Raw genomic sequence first — 19,120 nt, forward strand, 5'->3', positions numbered from 1 at the left:
ATGTGAAATACATAAATAATTAATTAAATGTGTCAATAATTAATTAATTACATGTGTCATAACTATTTATTTAATTAATTAATTCCAATTTTAATTAATTATTGCCACATTTAATTAATTATTTAATGGTGTATTTAATTAATGCATTATGGCAGTCCTGGCACTCCATACATGAGTACCCTCAAAAAACAAACGCTTTTACTCACTCTGAAGCAACGTGTTTGCGTCGCCTCACCGAGAACAGAACAGGAAGTCTGACACAATAAAAGAGGAAGTGCTAAGGTACTCTTCAAAATAAAAGCGCAAAGTAAAGTGGCTTTGCCGGCATTTACAGTATGTAAAGTCAAATTATAAAATACAAGCAAATAACATTTGCAGAACAGAATGTCAGTGTAATGAACACACACTTCGTTTTGACAAAGCACACTGCTTAGGTAAATGATCTGAGTAGTTGTTCATCACTGAGCAATTTGTTGATATGTGTTTCGAGCCAAATAAATGACAGGGAGAGAGAGAGAGAGTGACGTCAGAACACGTCATACTATAACCTCCCGGGAGCGGACGGAGAGGGTCAGTCGTTGGGATGCGCATGCGCAGACAGAGTGTGCGAGCGGCGGGCCTTGACCTTTCGGGAAATAAACTCACGGACGGTGACAGCGAGGCGGATAACAGTCTTCAGTACCTGCTGGACTTTGAAGCTCTGGATTCTGGGACTGTTGGAAAAGGTAAAACATTTTCATTAAAACCTTATTACTGTTTTGTTTTTGTTACTCGTCATTGTAGCTTGCTGTTAATGTTGTGCTAACAGTAGCGATTAGCTAGATACGTTAGCTGTTGACTTCAGCGCAATTTAGTATCCGGTATACAGAAACTGTTTTCCTAACAAAACCACTGTTATAATTAAGTGAAGGTGCTCCCAGCTAATTTGCACCTTTGGCTTCTGGTTCAATTGCGTGCTGCGTACATAACCTAATGTCAGCTAGACCGAAATTAAAATTTAATATATTGTTAAAGTCACTAAAATGGCGCCTGAAGCCTGTTGTGGCGTGAGCTCTGTGTCTGCTCTAGAAACTCTGAAATTCTGTAGATCTGAGCCGTACATTAAATACTCACATGAACCTGTACTTTGAATTCTGTATGAGCTGTATAAAATACAGCTATGCATAAGAGTTTTGAATGAATAATTAGATTAGATAACTCTTTATTGTCTAATCGAATTATATAGAAATGAATAGGAATGTGACATGAGAAGGTGTCTTTGACTGTTCCTGCATAACTTAGTTTCGGTCTAGTTGACAAGTTATGCTCCGGTCATTTGATGTTTCCAAGATAGATGTTCTTTTGTAATATAGTTAATTTTTCTTTGTATATTTCATTTACCCACCATCATACATCATACATACAAGCTAAGAAGAGTTCTTTATACTAACAAGAGGTATCAACGCTGGGCCAAAGTTCAGCACATGGTTAAAGTTTGTAATCCAGCCAGGGTGTAAATATCACTCAGCAGCCAGAGCTGAAGCAGGTAGCATCAACACATAAATCTACTCTACCCGGCTTAAATCACAAGAGCACCTCTGACCAAAAAGCTGTAGATTTTTCTTGTTTGCACAAATTAATCCAGATTCACATTAATTGTGTTCACAGCTCCAACAAAATGAGGAAGAGGAGGGGGAGAAACACAATTAGGTTGAAATACAATTGGATGGAAGGCGAGGACAAGGAGAAGGAAGCTTTGGATGAGGAGGAAGAAAAGCAGCAGGAGCATCTTTAGGGATCCCTATGATGTCATTGAGGTTTGTTTCATTAATATGGTCCTCTCACAAAGAACGATGACTTGTTTTAGTTCACCTACTTCCTGTATTAAATAGTGATGTGCAAAACGTTGTGAAAAACCATGGAGCAGGTACGTATAGTGCATCTGCAGGTAAATAAACATCAAATCTCTAAGACAGACTGAAATCTGTATATTTATCACCCTTATGATAAAACCCATGTCAGCCATTGGTTTATGGACTTTGTATTTTGAAGCCTCAACATTTGCATTATTGCTGTTGCTATGTTGGGACCATATTAGGATGAGGGATCAGAATCTGGAGTCATGCACACTATTGTTTCATTTAGTGTGTATCCATAAGATTCGTACAGCAGATCCAAGTTGTGCCTTGAAAACAGGAAAGTCGTCTGCATAGAGGAGAACTGTAATAGCAGGCTTGTACAAAGTGAGGCTTTGTGCTCTCGTTTTACTTCTGTCACCCTGTTTTTGATGCAGATTTCACTTGAAATCAGGCAAGAACTGGACTTATTTTTTATAATGTGTTCTTGTGAATTGATTGTGTATCGCATATGTTTGATTTGACTTTCTGCAAGACAACAGTCGTCCACTGGCCAAAAAAGTTTTCCAAATACCTCCACATGATCTAGCCTGGATTTAGAAAGAATAGCAAAAAAAATCTGCTCCTCCTGCTTCAGATGCAATTTGTTTCTGTGTTCAGAGGCAGCGGCGAGAGGGGAGACCTCGGCTCATCCAGCTGGAGAGCCTGACCAGGAGGAGTCGAACATTAACTCAGCTCTTCCAGGGCACCCTGCAGACTCGGCTGCTGGCATCGACGAGGGATGACGTGAACGCCAAACTGGAGTCCATCACAGGTCAACTGCAGGTATGCGAGTCAGACCTTCTGAGGGTTTCACTTTTCTCTCTTCTTTATAATTGACTCTTTTCTCTCTCTTTCAGCTCCTTGTCTCAGAGTGGGAGGGATTTGAAGCACAAAGGGAGGAGCTTGTCGTTTGGTTGGCTGATATGGATGTCCGCCTGAGTGAGGTTGACCAGCTGACAGGAAGCACCAGTGAAAAACTGAAACAACTGCAGGTGTGGGCTTGTTTTGATATGACATATATTTGATATGAAACATACGTCAGAGACATTATCCTAAACTGGACTAACAAAGGGCCATGAGTACAACATGAAACGCACATTACATAGCGTAAGGCTGAAGTTCATTGATCATTTTAATCATAAACTTGTTGAAATATTTTTAATGAACATGCAAACATCTGCTGATGAAAATGTGTTGATTTATTGGTCTGTTATGAAGCTATTTCTAATGTGTTTTATCACTTTCTGATGTTTTATTAATTAAACAATACATGTATTATTTGTTGTGTTATCTGTAGCTATAGTATTTATATATATTTATTTATAGTATAGCAAATACATTTAATTATTACTGTTTAAAACACTAATATGTGACATGTATTAGTAGTGATGTTGTGCTGAGGGTTAAAATGCCTTTTTGTCTTTTGGTAACTACAAAATGACAATAAACCATTAATATATGTCTATGCTGTGCTCGTATTTATTTTACCCTGCTCAAATTCAATTTATGATGCATTTTATTTTGAAAGATTTAAAATGGTTCTTTTAAAGAACCATTTGAAGGACCTTTTTAAAAATGGTTCTTTTTAGAGAACCATTTTTTAAAAGGTTCTTTGAAAAACCATTAAAGGTGCCCCAAAGAACCATCAAGAAATGGTTCTTTGGGGCACCTTTAATGGTTCTTCAATGAACCACTGAAAGAAATGGTTCTTCAAAGAACCATTGTTTGAAAGGTTCTTTGTGGCACCAAAAAAGGTTCTTCTATGGCATCAGTCTAAAGAACCACTTTTGGTTCCAGTTGGCACCTTTATTTTTCTGAGTGCAGATCACTGCAACAGGAAGAAAATGTCGGACATCTTTGCTCATTCATTTCGCCTCTCACCTCGATACTCACCTGGTCGCATCCCCCTTGGAGCACATTACTCCTCACTTATCAAGTAAGCATTATCTCTAGTAACGACTCATCTTGCTTTCGGTATTCTCTGCCTTACAATAATCCGCCTCTCCTTCTGTTGCAGTAAGCTCCATGCCTGTGACTCTCACTCCCTGCCGAGCCCTTGTGGCTAGAATTACAGAGTTAAAAGAACAGACCTGTGGGTCCACTTCACGTACAAGCCAACTGGCCTTCTGACAAAACTGAGTGGGGAATTTTTTTTTTTTGCTAAAGGTGATATTGATATGAAGTAACAACCAATCCAACCCACACAAGCAAAGAAATCAAACCATAGATCTCTCAGTATAGTGCTGTCATGGCCTGGGTCTAAGGACCCAGAGCTCACGTATTTTTGTACCTGTTTATTTTCTTTGTGTAGTGTTTTGTTGTTTTCTCTCTTTTTTCGCTCCTGTCTCTCAGCGTGTGCTCACAGGTGTTTTGGGTCGCCTGAGGAATCGCGACCCGGAACTGTTCCCGCGCTGGAGGCAGCCACACCTGCTGCTCGTTATCTGCGTTATCAGGGGAGCCATATTTAAGAGTGTGGCTGACCTCTGCTCAGCCCTGGATCCTAGTGTCAAAACCGTTAAGTAAAGACTTCCATGTGAATTAGTGAATGCCTCGCTGCTGTGGATTTCCTGCTGAGCTGTGTGTGTGTTTTGTGTCACCAGGAGTTGGGAGCGGCGAGTCAGTTACGGAGAGAAGTCACAGATGGGTCTGGGGTTTTTTGAAGTTGTCACCATTCACTTCCACGGACACTTGAACTGTGTGGAATTCACGGGGGAATTGCCACGGGAGCCACAATGCTTGAGATCTGTACTTGGTCTTGTTGTTTTGCACTCACTACTCATTACAAAACATTTTAGAAAAAACGCCCTAAGGGGGTCTGAAAACTCGCTAAATATAGCAATAAAGTCGTTAAGTTGGCCACACTGCGAGGTGATGAAGGAAAACGCAGGGCATTTATTCTTACAGGACCTGAAACTCCGTATAGCACCCCTCCAACAGCCAAACCCATCTGTTCTCTGATTGGATTGACATGGACAGGACCAAGCAGCTGAAAGGGTCAAATTTGTACGTGTAAGTTGAAATTCACATGCAGCCAGGGAACACGAGTGCAGTGTTTTGCACTTAGTTTTTTGCTTTGTATCTCTAACCAGACCTTAAACAAAAAAATTTGTATCTGCTGTAAACACACAAATCCTTTTTACACACCATAAATTCTCATCTGTAGATGTACAAAGATAAAATTTAATATATTTTGGTTTACAAGGTTACAAACATCCAATACACAAATAACACATTTGATTTACAAATACAAAATATTTATGACCACAATTTGAGCCCATACTATTTCAGCAACGTTTCTCACAAAATTCTTATAATCTGTAAAAAAAAAAAAAAAAAAAAAAAAAAGGAAAAAAAGGAAAGTTTGCAGGACATGACAAATAGAACGGATGGATTAGAATAGTGGCCACAAGGGAAAAACATTATCTGGACATCTTGAGAATTTTTAGAAAATAAGATTGATCTATTTTTAGATATTTTTGTTTCTATTTTGAAACTGATTTTTTTAAAGTACTTATTGTAAATATATATTTTATATTTGTTGAAAACCTTGGAAATTTAACTAAAGCTTTCACTAGCAGGTGTAAAAACAACCTGTGTGATTTTATGTCCAAAATATCTGTGTTCTGGTCAGGTGTTTTTAGTTTAATGTAATACCACTTTGTACCACAAGATGGTATGCTGAGTCAATATAACCCATTAAGAACGTGTTTGTATTTACCAGGTTGGCCTGGAAAAAGTCTCTTGACGAAAAAGGAAGCTAATAGGCTGCTATGTCAAAAAAAACACCTTAAACACCCCCTGGTAAAACACACCCTGCTGGTTAAGAAAAATTTTTCTATAAGATTAAAATGAAATGATGATTTTTGATTTATCTACAGTGCCATCAGGTATCAGCACTTCATTTCCAGTCAAGAACTGCATGTCTGAAAACATCTGTACAGCAGTGGCCAGCCTTTTAAGTCTCCCTGTCTTGAATCTTGGGAACGTCAGCTGTTGTGATAACAATTTGTGTAATACTGCTCCAACAACAACTACCACGTTCATCTATCTTCTATTCGGACTCATATATATTATCTATTAGAATAAAATAAAAAGGCTTGATACACCTTGTGAAGCATCAGAAAGGCTCAGAACACACCTTTTTCAAGACCTGATTTGGCTTACGAAATCCAAATTTAGATAAAAGAGAGTGGAGTCTGTCTGAAGCCGAGGTACAATAAAAAGGTATCAATATAAAACAAATAAAAAAAACAGCATACATACCAATATTTACTCAATATATCATACTTTCTGCATATTTTCTTTTTTCTTTTATTTGTAGCAGGAAAAATAGTATCAATATCTGAAAATAATGAAGATTCAACTCAAACAATGCTAAAGACTTTACAGGCATCAACAATCTAATGCACAAGGGATTCTGCATAAATGGCTCTCAATGTAAAACCATGAACAAAATAAATAAAAACAAGAAAAAAAATCTGTTTGAAACTGATATGAATTTTATTTATTGTTTTGTTTTTTCTCATGTCATGCTGGTGGTCATACTTAGGCCAAACAGAATACAATAAAAACAAACAAACAAATAAATAAAAACAGATAAATATTTACATAGTGTCCAACCTGTGTTTGGTAATGACGGTGTGCCTTGACATATCCTCCAATCCTGTACTGTAACTGGCTATTAAAGTAATGGCACAAACATCCACAGACTTATGGTACAAAATGTAGCTTTAAGAGCTATGAGTAAGAGTTGTGAAGAGTTGTGAAAACTATCTGAATCATATATTATCCTTCGGCAATGTCACTCAGAAACAGCCTATATATGATGAATTCAGCTGAGATGGCTAGATGGAAGTAACCTTCCATGAAGGTTCTTCGTGCTCCTTTTCTTTCTCCAGTTTCTGCTCCTTGAGGTATTCTCTGAGGTATTCCAGCACCTGATCAGTTGTGGCCATCTCCCTGGTGTACTCATGGATTTTTTTTGTGTTTCATCCTGGACAGTGGTTCTTACACTCACTAGTCCCTGGTCACCTTACTGCCGCTTAGCGTACACCTCAGGGTGCTGGACTCTGAGTGAAACCCCTCATGCATAGTAAAGCATTTCCCTGTCTTGATGTCAGTGGCTTCTGTCTCCTCCTTTGGCCAACTTATTATCTCAGCAGGGTATCTAAAGGGTATCTAAAGGCCAATATGTGTTGGTTGGCCAGATTTTGTACTTCCCATTTAGCTGACTCCTCAGGCCTTTTTCTCTGTAGGTATTTCATTGTTGTGGCTTTCCTAGCAGCCTCGTCATGGGTCCCATTTACCTGTGGGATTCCAAGGTACTTGTAGCTTTTCTTATGTCTGCGATGTTGTCTTCTGGTAGTGCAATCCCCTCAGTTCTGACTACCTTCTCCCGTCTGAATGACATTCTCATGTCATTGCTGTAGGTCTTAGTGGTGTGGATCAGTGAACTGGCATCTCGTTCACTACTGGCAAACAGCATTATGACATTCATTTAGAGGAGGTAGCTAACAAGTCCTCCATTTTGTAGTCCGCATCCACAGCCAGTTTTGTTAATGTTAATGGCTGAGAGGGTTCAGTTCTACGCAGCAGTGAGAACAAAGGATATTCTTGGTAGATCCCACACTTATGGTGACTTGTGCTTGAAGTTGGCCTCTAGTGTTATTCTGCACATTCCCATCCAATTCCTGATGAAGGGGCAGAGAGTCCGAGGCTTTTTTGTAGTCAATCCCGGCAGTGCACGGGTTGGTTTGTCTGCTGTAGTTACAGTGTAGAGGAATGACCAAAGAGATGGAAGACAGCAAACAAATCTTTATTTAAATAGCATATAGGAAAGTACACTTTCCTATATAAATATATCCTATATAAATAGACATAATACATTACAAATCTAGCTGATGAAAAACAAGAATACAAATAGTGCATGTCATTTAAATAAAGTAGAAACGAAGGCCATTCAACAGACTTGCAAATTGGAAGTTACCAGAAATTGACCCTTGACATTCATGTTAACTTCTTTGTGTACATGATGTTCAGAGCCATCGCTTTTGTTTAACAACACTGTCTCTAATATTACTAACAGTAAACACAAATTTTACATTTGTATGTGTAAAGTAATGTGATGTGTTTAAAGTGTATTCTATAGATCAGGGGTCGGCAACCCTAGGCACGCGTGCCAGCGGGTTAACTGATGGCACAACCATAGCTGGACTGGCCATCGGGCATACTGGGCATTTGCTCGGTGGGCCCATGGTGAATTTTCGTTTTTATGGGCCGATGATTTTTATTTATTTATTTTTTTCTATCGGTATAAACGATGAAAGGTGGTGGATTGGCCAGATGCTGGCTGATGTGTAAAAATAACTCAGTTGTTTGGTGGTCCGAGTGTCAGGTGAACTGAACTTCAGGTAAGAATTTATGACCTGCAGTTTATCTGGGTCAGATATAAACCAAGTTTAGGTGGAGTTTTTTTTCTGTTGTGCTGAATTTTTACAGTCAGTTACAATAACTTGTACTGCGTACTAGCTAGCATGACGGAGTTTCTATACAGCTGGGTGGGTGCTATGATGTTACTGATAGTGAATCGTCCCGTATTCAGAAAAACATATTACGCGTTTCGTATTGAGCTGAAAAGAAATCCGATTTGTCCCGGACTTCAGCTAGAATAGAAAAAAAAGACACAAAGCTGGAGTTATTCTGCATTATTACGCTGCAGCTGCCTCTTCTTCTCTCATTCTCTCCCCCTCTCTCTCCTGTTGCTACTTCAATCATGAAACTGATCAATGATCAGCTGATCGGCTTTTCTCTCGTGTTTGTTTATCGCCCACTTTGCGCCAGAAAGAGGAAACCAGCGGATGTCGCGCTAAACAACAGCAGCATGTTTAAGCTTGATCAGCTGTTGTTAGAATTTATTTAATATTAATTGTTGTTTGCTGGAGCCACAGCTGGAAAAGCTGCTGGTCATGATAACGGTTTGATATGTGGTGAGAGGTAAACATGAAGATGAAACCAGGAGATGTCCTTACTGAATCATCAGAGCTGAACAGGTGATGGAGAAACAGGTTTACCTTTTAGGTGACATGAATGAGTTGAAGGGAAGTTATGAACTGTTTCTGAGAGACAAATAACACCAGGATCCTTTTCTATGTAGCTGACAGCTGGTAACTGTGCAGGGGCGGGTCTAGCAAAGTTTTGCCATGGGGCCAGGCAAGGCATTAACAAGAAAAGGAGGGCACAAAAAATACTTTTCTTTCTTATTCTCATTTAAAATGTCTCGCTTTTAACAAATAATTATCCGAATCTTACAACCAAAGTTTTCATCTGATGTCAAATGTATAGAAATCCATTATTGTACATAGTAATTTTTTTCAGGGTCCCAACATAATTTCTTCAGAAGAAAGTACTGTACATGATGCCAGTATTTTCCCACATTTTCTAGATTCTGTATTAGTACTTTGTGTAAAATGCCATCAAAAAGTCAATTAAGTTTTATTCTTTCTCACATGTCTTTCTATCTCCTTTCACTTTTTAAAGGTTGCCATGTTAGAAAAAATATTTTGCCCTGCCATGCTGTTTATTGATGTGGTAAATAAATAGTTTATGAAAATATCATTAAATCTGTCATTTATTATTTTTAATATTCAGTAATGGTCATGTCTCGCCTCTAGTCTTCACTGTCTTAATTTCAGGTTTCCACCATATGTTGTAGATAGTTCAGGAAGTTAACTCAACCAAGCAGTCTTTGGGTTTCGGCTAAGTACTGTTTAGAATACCAGAATAGGGAGGATGGTGTAGGTTTAAGTTTATTAGAATGATACATATGTACCAACAAGACAGTGTACATCACTGTCACAACGACGTTTGTTTTCATTCAAAGGCTTTATGGTTTTTCCTATAATACTTGGTGGGCCAGTCTCTAGTCAAAATGCCCGGGCCAATTTTTTTGTCCCAGTCCATTCCTGGGCACGACACGCAGTGAATTAATCTGAGAAGGTGCATTAAAAAAAAAAATGGCCGCGCCAGCGGTGCACATCGCAAATTAGCTCGCACAGACAGAATAGTTGTGCCGCTTCTAAATGACGGTATCTTAGCTAACAACCCCAACTACCAGATTCAACTTGTAATTGGCTAAAAATAAGGGACGTTGTTAGCTTTCCACATTCCGACACTTCAAAAGCTTCAGGAGCTGTCCGCTCAGCACAGCATCAGCACCACGGAAATACACGGGTACATCTGTAGACTCAAGACAGAATTCACAATGCGTTTTTGGGACTTTCAGGTGTGTGGACCAATGTTTTCTTTTCTAATCAAACCAGAAATCTTTAATGAGCAGCTGGATTTGTCTCGCATTAACTGGCTGAGTTAATGCCAGTTAATGCAACATCGAAGCAGCTGGAATCCATAGATGTGCGTATTCATGGAGCTGCATTTTCACCTGCTGGACATCACTACCTGACAAGTTTGACTGTCTTCAGAACATTGCAGAGGCCTTATTGACAGTATTTGGCTCTACATATCTGTGTGAGCAGATTTTCTCTCACATGAGTGTCCTCAGGTAGCCGTCTGAATGCTGGACCAGAGATCAGATTAACATGTGTATTAACAAACATGCCATATTGGCTCAGTTTATTTTTCTTATCATTGTTGTGAGGAGACCATAAATAGCATTTGCATTTTCTGTTGTACAGTTCATTTGCTGTTATGGATAAAAACTGTCTTTTTTTGTTTCAAAATAGCTGATAACTATTCGCTGATAGCTGCCAACATCTGCGAATAAATATAATTCTATAAAGTGGTTCTATATAGTGTGTAACTTCATGTAGAGCGTTATTAAATTTATTGCTAATGCAATCATATGGCACACTAACTTCTGAGGAAATTTTAGATGGCACTCGCCTGCTATAGATACAAGCCACCTGGAAGAGAAGGTAAAATAAGTGGGACCATTATTGTACTCTCAGTGATAAGCCCATGTTTTGTTTGGTTTTTTCACTTAGGGAAATACAGGCGCATTTGGACCCATCAAACACTTGTTTTTACCCAAAAAATGATGTGGATGTTCTGACTACTAGGCACTGACATTTGTTTTCTGTTAATGTGCTTTAATATTATTAATGTAATGTAATTCTGAATATTGGAATTTAAGTTCCAGAGAAGAGCCAGCACTTAATGGTGTGTGGATATCCCACTCATCACACCCATCCACAGACAAACCTTAGACTCAGTTTGTCTTCATTTGACTGTAACGTAATGACTAAGTTGTTGTGTCATATCTAGTGTTCCAAATGTGACTTTATAAATAACTTCTTTAACCAAATTAATTTCTTTCCAAAAGCATTCTAATAAAGATATCAAACAAAAGTCAACAAAGTCCAGGTCAACATTATGAGCCAGAGAATAGTGTAAATAATTCTGTGCCCTCTCTTTCTAGTACAGGCTCACTGACAGCAACACTCCACCCTGATGGTGGCAGATTTTACAGAGCAAAAATACAGTGTGACTCTGCCAGTGTTTCTGCAAAATATAAGCGCTTCCATTGAAGTGTTGCTATATTACTCATATTAAATACATTTTAATAGAAAAAAAGAAAATAAAAATGTACATTTTTGTAAATTCCTTAGACATAACACTAGTATTTGTATATATGCACTGCACAAAAACATTTTGAACAATTGAAAATGCCCCATCTCAATGGGATTTTTTTTTTTTGCTGTATATCTCTCAAATAAAAGACACATTTAAAATCAAAATGAACAAAATGATGCTGTAGGCTAGTTCATTTTGCAGAAATTTCAATGCAGCATTAGTATCAGTATCAGTAGTTTGTACGACCCCCATGTGCTTGTATGCATGCCTGTAATGTTAAGACATGCTTGGTCCACAGCATCACTGAGATGCTGCATGAGGCTAATAATAATGCTGAGGCTGGGCATTGACGGGCACCAGGAGGAGCCAGGATGTACAGCAACAGAGCAGGGTCTGACAATGGGCCCAAGGATTTCTTGATCATACCTAATAGCAGTCAGGCTGCCGTTGCCTAGCTTGTAGAGGTCCCTCCATGGATATGCCTCCACAGACTATCACTGACTAATTAGCAAACCAGTCAGTTGAAGGCATAAGAACTGGTTTGGTTTAGCCAACAGGGCTCTATGGCGCTGAGGAGAGCACAGGACCCACTAGAAGGCGAAAAGTTCTCAGTACATCAGAGGCTGCCTATCTCCCTCTCTCGACCACAATCAGTTTGTGTACATACCAAATCAGTTCACGGAGGATGCCATCATCATCACCCTTCACAGAATGCTGAGCCATCTGGAGAACAGGAAGATCTGAGGATGCATATACTCCTCTTATCTGCTACTTATTCTTGCTCCCCTATTTATATTTTATTTTATTCCATGCACAGTTGGACAGTTGCACAGGCATTCGTTGAAAATGTCCATTTCAAGCTGGACATTGTGTTTTTTCCCCTGAAGTTTCAGTCAAAGTCTTCCTTTTATAGTTCATGTTTGTCACACAGTAGTGTTTCAGATGTTTCATCTAAGACATGGAAACAGAAAGGAGTAAATAAATAGTAAAGAGAAGCATATATTAAAAGATAACTCGGCTGTGGTGGAGGTGACATACCAGGGCATTAGCTAAAGAATTACTGCAATGGCCAAACCCTTAATTAAGTGATTCAGAAACAACCTGCGTTATTTCTGTGATAGTCCATAATAGATAACAAAAGAAGGTGTATGTGACAAATGATCATACTTGATAAATAAGATGCTTTATGTTTGATTTGAATAGGCGTGCTATTATTATGTTACAAAGAGAGCGTGGCAATGACATCCGTTTAACAACAGCAGGTGTGGTAAATTCAGAGTAGCACAACACTGTGACAGAGTTACAGCGTCAGTTGTGCTTCATGATGGTTTTTGAAAACATTTGAGATGGTAGATCATGAGGTTTAGATGATTTCTTGGCTGTTTGAAGCGTGTAAGAGCAAAATGTACAAAGCATAGAAGCATAAACCAGAAAATCAATGTTTGAGCTAAAAGACATTTCAGTAAAGTAGCTGAGTAAAAGTAAAGTTACTCCACGGTTCAAGTATTGATCTTGATTGGGTAAGGCAGCTGCCACACCTGCAGCAGGTTTTACACCATTGATCACAAAGCCGTCAGTTTCTCAACAAACTAGATCTACAGGAAAGAATGAAGCAGGTGTGGGGCAAGAAAATAAAGAGTGATTAACATGTTTTATATTTTATGCAGACAGTTACCTCACGGTCATGACTGTTAGTTCTTGCATCAAGGAACATCTGATGATTTTCTTTCAACTTACACATAAAATCAAACAGATTTCACACCACACTGTTTATACTGTGTTAGTGAGTGAAATCAAGTTTTCATATTGAAATGGTCAACAACTGGCATTCAAGTAGGAATGAAAACTGTTATGTAGTATAAGCTGATTAAATAGACATCTACAATGATCACTGTTTTTTTCAGATATATTAATTTTGAGATTAAAAACACAACATTTGTTAGCAAATTAATAGTTCTTTTTGGACTTCTTTCTTTTGTTTTATCTTGACCTCTGTAGGATCTCTGAGTTTTGTCCCTCTTTTGTCCCATGATTTCTCTGTCTTCAGAGGACTTTTTAGCCTATCTTTATAAACTACATTATTATTTAGCAACCGCGACTCTTTGTTTGCAAATGAGGCACCCAGGTACAGCATTTCTAAAAGTTTGCACTATGAGTACATACGTATCAGTCCATTCTTCATTAAAGCTATGGTTTTCTGCATTAACTTTCTACTTAACCTGTTAAACACTTCTGCCTGTTTCCACAGAATCGCCAGAGTTCACTCAGAAAGCACAGATTCCAAAACTGCAAGTTTCTGCAGGCTCCAAGCAAAATTTACCAAACAGCAGCAAAAGACCACAATTATTCTTCAAGTTTGAAAAACATTAGGATGAATTTTGTTTTATCTTTGCTCTCTTGCTTCCAAACGTCCACCTGAACCAATGCTTCCCGCACAGGTCCATCTTCCAGTGTGCTTCAAGAGCTGTTTCCCATCACTATTTTCAGCCTTATTTGCTTGTTATGCATAGATGCTTTATGCACCAGTCTATTGTATGTACAGTGTGGCTGTCCCCTTTTAAAAATTGAATTTGTTTTGCAACAAAGACCTCTGACAAGATAACCCAATTTCTGCTGTTCAACAGCTAACAAATTCCAGCTTTTGTATGAAATTGTATCAAATTGCACAACACTTAAGGCTCTTGAGGAATGTCATTTTTTCATTCATGTAATATATTCAGGCCAACTCCACAAACTAAAGCACTGTGTGCATTATTAGCCTCACAAATATGAAGCCTAAAATATTGCAGTCGCTCTCTAGTGGCTTACTGCAGTACAGGTAATGTGAGTTACTTTATGTTATGTTTATGTTACTTTATTTACTTTATGAGAGCATCTGGTCCTCACAGTGTGTGCTGATAAAATTCTGGTCCTTGGACAAATGTAGTTGATAACCCCTGATCTATTTAGACACCATTTATCATTAGTAGTATATGTAGAGGACAATAGTTGATGTAAAGCATTTAGGCTTGATCTTCATCAGTTGTAGAAAAGTTATTCCAGGGTTGTTTCATAACATTTGGTCCTGATTTTATTTGGAAGTGTCAGCTGTTATAAATAAATTGAACTGTCTGAACAAAAAGTCAATTATGGTTTCAACGTCAAAATTAAAGATGATGGCTTAATGACACAAGACGCAAGGTCATTCACATTTGTTAAAAACTTAATAATGTAAAAAAGAATTCCTGTGTTTTTTGTGATGCACGAATACTTGTTGTTGAATTGAAGAGGAAAGGTGTGGTAAGGTGCTGTGACATAATGATTTGACAAAAGAAGAGTTAATTGCATGAATGGTCATGCTGTAAAAATGTGAACACATGCAATTGTGAGGTCACCTGTTCAGTATATAAAGTGCAGTGCTGCTCCTCAGCTTTAGTATCACAGTCCAGGGAAACTAATCCGCAGAACTGACCTGTTCATCACAATGAAGCTGCTGTTTTCTCTGTTTCTTCTCTGGGCACTCTCCACCACAGGTAACTACACTCATTTCACCTGCAGGTAGAAGAGAGTCTAATTTAAAGCTTTAAATCTTTTATTTAAATCTTACATTGTAATTTTTTTCCCCAAAGTTAGTGAGTAGAATTGACTCAACTGTAACCTGCTGTAACCCAATATGAACTTTCAGAACATCTCATATTTGCTATATATTTAAATTGTGATGATCATTTTTGTGTTTCTCTCCTGATTGCAGCTGGAGCCCTCCAGTGCCAAACCTGCACAAATTCAGCATGTTCAAGCACAGCACTACTTACATGCTCCTCATCGGAACCAATGTGTGTTACAGCTACCATTCTAGGTAATGTTTTCTTCATATCATATTTCATATTTTCACCAAATTACATCCCCTGTGAAGCTATTTGTGTTCCATCAACATTAACAAACTGCACTTTGAATTTGTAGCTACTTCATCTGGAACTCCGGTCACACAAATCTACAAGGCATGTGCATCTTCCTCCCTGTGTCCAGCCGTAACCTCTCAGACATTTTCAGTCGACCTGGGTTTTCAAAGTGCTCTGGCTTCTGCTCAATGCTGCAACACAGATAACTGCAACTCAGCAACTCTGCCAAGTAAGTTAAATACTACGTTGACCATTGAAGACAAAAGAATAAAATAAAGAAATAAAAACAATAATCTGATGTTGTAAGAGTCTCTGTTCTGAAATGAAATGTCCTCCTTTTCTGTTTCAGATCCTGCTTCTCAGTCAAATAATGGTGGAGTATGCAAGTTTTGTGACCCTTCCACTGGTCAGTGCTCCTCCACATTACAGTGTCAGGGAGTGGAGAACCAATGCTTCCAATCAACCAGTGAGTCTTTATGTTGTATCAGTTGTGTCATCGGTTTCGTATCAAAGATGATTTCAAATTCTTTTGTGATACATCTGACATATAAAAGAGCAGAAACTTTTACCCTAATTTATACTAAATGTTATCCTTGGGTGTGAAAGTTACTGTGATAAGATTTTAAATTTCAAGCCTGGAAGTCAGACAAACAAATAAACTTTTTAAAAAGCTGTTAAGTTGTTTTTTGCATGAAATATATTAAGCTTCCTGGAAAGTAGCCAATTTAAAACATATCCTGAAATTCTTCTTTTTCATCTGCAGTCAAAAGCAGCACCAGCACGTATCCAGGTTACGGCTGCGCATCTGCAAACCTGTGTGCAGCTGCTTTAAGCCTGGGTTCTCTACCTTTCATGCAGAGCGTTGGTACAGTATCAGGTGTTGCCTGTTCTGCAGCACCAATTATAATTGCTGCCCCAACTACAACCACCACCCCAACTACAACTACAACCACCGCCACAACTACAACCACCACCCCAACTACAACTACAACCACCGCCACAACTACAACCACCACCCCAACTACAACTACAACCACCACCCCAACTACAACTACAACCACCACCCCAGCTACAACTACAACCACCACCCCAACTACAACTACAACCACCACCCCAGCTACAACTACAACCACCACCCCAACTACAACTACCGCCACAACTACAACCACCACCCCAACTACAACTACAACCACCACCCCAACTACAACTACAACCACCACCCCAACTACAACTACAACCACCGCCACAACTACAACCACCACCCCAACTACAACTACCGCCACAACTACAACCACCACCCCAACTACAACTACAACCACCACCACAACTACAACCACCACCCCAACTACAACTACCGCCACAACTACAACCACCACCCCAACTACAACTACAACCACCACCCCAACTACAAGCTCTGCAGCTACAACTGCTACATCAACTGCAACAACTGCCTCTACAACCAAAAGTGACGCTTGTTCTATCAGACTGGGAATGATCCATCTGCTGCTTGGACTCCTTCTCTTTACCTTTCATTAAAGTCCCGAATAACACAAAAACAAACAAAAGAACATATGATGCTTTAACAAGACTCAAAAACCTTTTGGATATTGATCTTGTGTTTACAAACCACTGTTAAAGTAAAGTCAATGAAAAAAGGTGATAGAGTCTTGTTGAAGCTGACTTGTAATAAGTATGTAAGACTTCTTTGTATGTTGTCATGATGGACAATTATGTCCATTATGTCCAAAATAATATTATAATATAATAACAATGCTAAATGGGTGATAATACTGAATCCTTTTAGCAATAACAAAGCATGCTTTGGAAATAGAAGAAAGAAGGAGAATTTCTATTTCTTATTTATTCATTTATTTTGCTTTGTGCTTTTTATTTTCTGCATTTCTCTCTCTCTAATCTGATGTATATTACTAGTGATCAATGGTGAATCTGCAAGGGTGGCATGTGCCCACCTAAAAATAATCTCTTGCCATCTTTAGTGGAACCCAAGTTTTGCATATGACAGTGTTGTTTATTAAAATAAGCTAGCATTAACACTTTGAGCCTAGCTACAGTTAACATTGACAGAGTGAGCAATACAGTAAGTTTGCACCTCCTCTTGTCAGACCTGCAGGGTTTAAGCTTGTGGTGTTCTCCTCTGTCTTATGGCAGACAAACTATTTTTTTTGCACTGGCACAAATAATTTGTGTGGCATCTTACTGTGACACCTGATTGTTGTCTAATTTTTGTTTTAGTAGTTTTAAATAGAGGTACAAAAAAACTCCAGATGCATTGCCTGCATTTTTCGGTAAATAGTTGTATAGAACTTTATTGTTTACAAAATTTGGGTGTAGGTCTTTAGAATTTAGGAAATTTCTGTAGATCTGCCCCTGCTGATGATAAAGATACAATAAAGCCCTTGTCCTATATCCTTCTTTGTTTCAGTGTTAAACTGGGAACATTTCTGACATATGCTGGTATAGATTAATTTGGTGGTGTTGAGGCTGCTGCTTACAATCCTCTGTGTAGTTTTCACAACCGCTGGCAGAGTCATCTTCTTTGCCATAGAGCTGATTCCATGCCACACAGTGATGCAGCAGCACAGGGAACTCTCTACTAGAGATGGACCGATCCGATATTACGTATCGGTATCGGTCCGATACTGACCTAAATTACTGGATCGGATATCGGAGAAAAATAAAAAATGTAATCCGATCTATTAAATATCACGAAAGCACCTCACAAAACTTGCAACACCCCGTAATTCACCTCAGAACGTTAGCACGTCGGAGCAGTATGCATCACGTGATAGAGCGGCTGTGGCATGCGGGACCTGTCGGTGGTCTGGATAGCATTTGGAGCTTCGCTAGCAACCCAGCATTTCATCTCCGACAAAGTTATCCCCGAGAGATTATATTGCGAAATGGATACGGTTGAACAGTACAATTATTCCTCATTTTCCAGTATTGAATAAAAGCTGTATGCCGAGAGTGAATGAGACGAGACATCGATTCACTGATCTACACTACTAGGATAGAAATGTCATTTTGACTGTAGAAGTGTAGTAGGTGGGTAACAAAAAGAGGAAAGGTAGTCAGAACTGCCAGAAGGGTAGTTCTGACTATCTGACTATCTATCTATCTATCTATCTATCTATCTTGTGAGAAAATTAGGACACACTATGAAAGCTTGTATATTTTGAAATATATTTGGACACGTGGATATTTAGAATCAATTTTAATGATACTAAGGGATCTAAATAATATAATGAATTATTAATAATTAATTAATTAATTAATAATTAATTTTCTGGTGTGGAATTAATTAGAATCTCAAAAAAATAAAATCCCCTCTGACCCCTGTGGGTAGTCGGTCCTTCAAGCTTGGGTCCTCTACCAGAGGCCTGGAAGCTTGAGAGTCCTGACAGTGATCTCGGATGTTGTTCCTGGGATCTGCTGGAGCCACTCGCCTAGCTTGGGAGTCACTTTTTACCTCTTAAGCTACAGCCATCACAGGGCCTAGCATCCACCCCAGGAGGCCCCTTGGAAAGTTGCAACAGCCAAATATCTGCAGAAAGTAAGGCAAAGCCTGAGGAGTCAGCTGAATGGGAAGAACAACAAGTGGGCAATCAATACCTACGTCCTGCTGGTGATCATATACCTTGCTGGAATTATCAGCTGGCCAAAGGAGGAGATAGAAGCCACTAACAAGGAACCACCTCACCATGCATGGAGGGATTCATCCCAAGTTCAGTATCCTAAGGCTGTAGGGTAGGTTAA

General features: G+C 38.8%; 2 protein-coding genes across 3 annotated transcripts in view; both read left to right on the forward strand.

The window, feature by feature from the left end:
• The first annotated feature begins 638 nt into the window (after positions 1 to 638).
• The window catches only part of LOC120716563 (nesprin-1-like), an 83,338-nt gene continuing 64,856 nt past the window's right edge, over positions 639 to 19,120 (forward strand). Inside the window, exons 1-4 of one of the 2 annotated variants that reach the window (XM_040004105.1) lie at positions 639 to 725; positions 1,648 to 1,796; positions 2,496 to 2,660; positions 2,735 to 2,869. In XM_040004105.1, coding sequence (XP_039860039.1) covers positions 1,740 to 1,796; positions 2,496 to 2,660; positions 2,735 to 2,869 — 357 coding nt within the window. In that variant the 5' untranslated portion in view covers positions 639 to 725; positions 1,648 to 1,739. Of the gene's footprint in view, positions 726 to 948; positions 1,797 to 2,495; positions 2,661 to 2,734; positions 2,870 to 19,120 lie in introns of those variants that run through there. The other variant, XM_040004104.1, reaches the window with a different exon arrangement.
• LOC120716561 (integumentary mucin C.1-like) overlaps positions 14,153 to 19,120 on the forward strand; it is a 31,972-nt gene continuing 27,004 nt past the window's right edge. Inside the window, exons 1-3 of the mRNA XM_040004101.1 lie at positions 14,153 to 14,977; positions 15,196 to 15,300; positions 15,405 to 15,572. Coding sequence (XP_039860035.1) covers positions 14,929 to 14,977; positions 15,196 to 15,300; positions 15,405 to 15,572 — 322 coding nt within the window. The 5' untranslated portion in view covers positions 14,153 to 14,928. The remainder of the gene's footprint in view (positions 14,978 to 15,195; positions 15,301 to 15,404; positions 15,573 to 19,120) is intronic.

The sequence above is a fragment of the Simochromis diagramma genome, unplaced genomic scaffold, assembly GCF_900408965.1.
Source record: "Simochromis diagramma unplaced genomic scaffold, fSimDia1.1 OVJJ01000477.1, whole genome shotgun sequence".
In the NCBI taxonomy this organism is placed as follows: Eukaryota; Metazoa; Chordata; class Actinopteri; order Cichliformes; family Cichlidae; genus Simochromis; species Simochromis diagramma.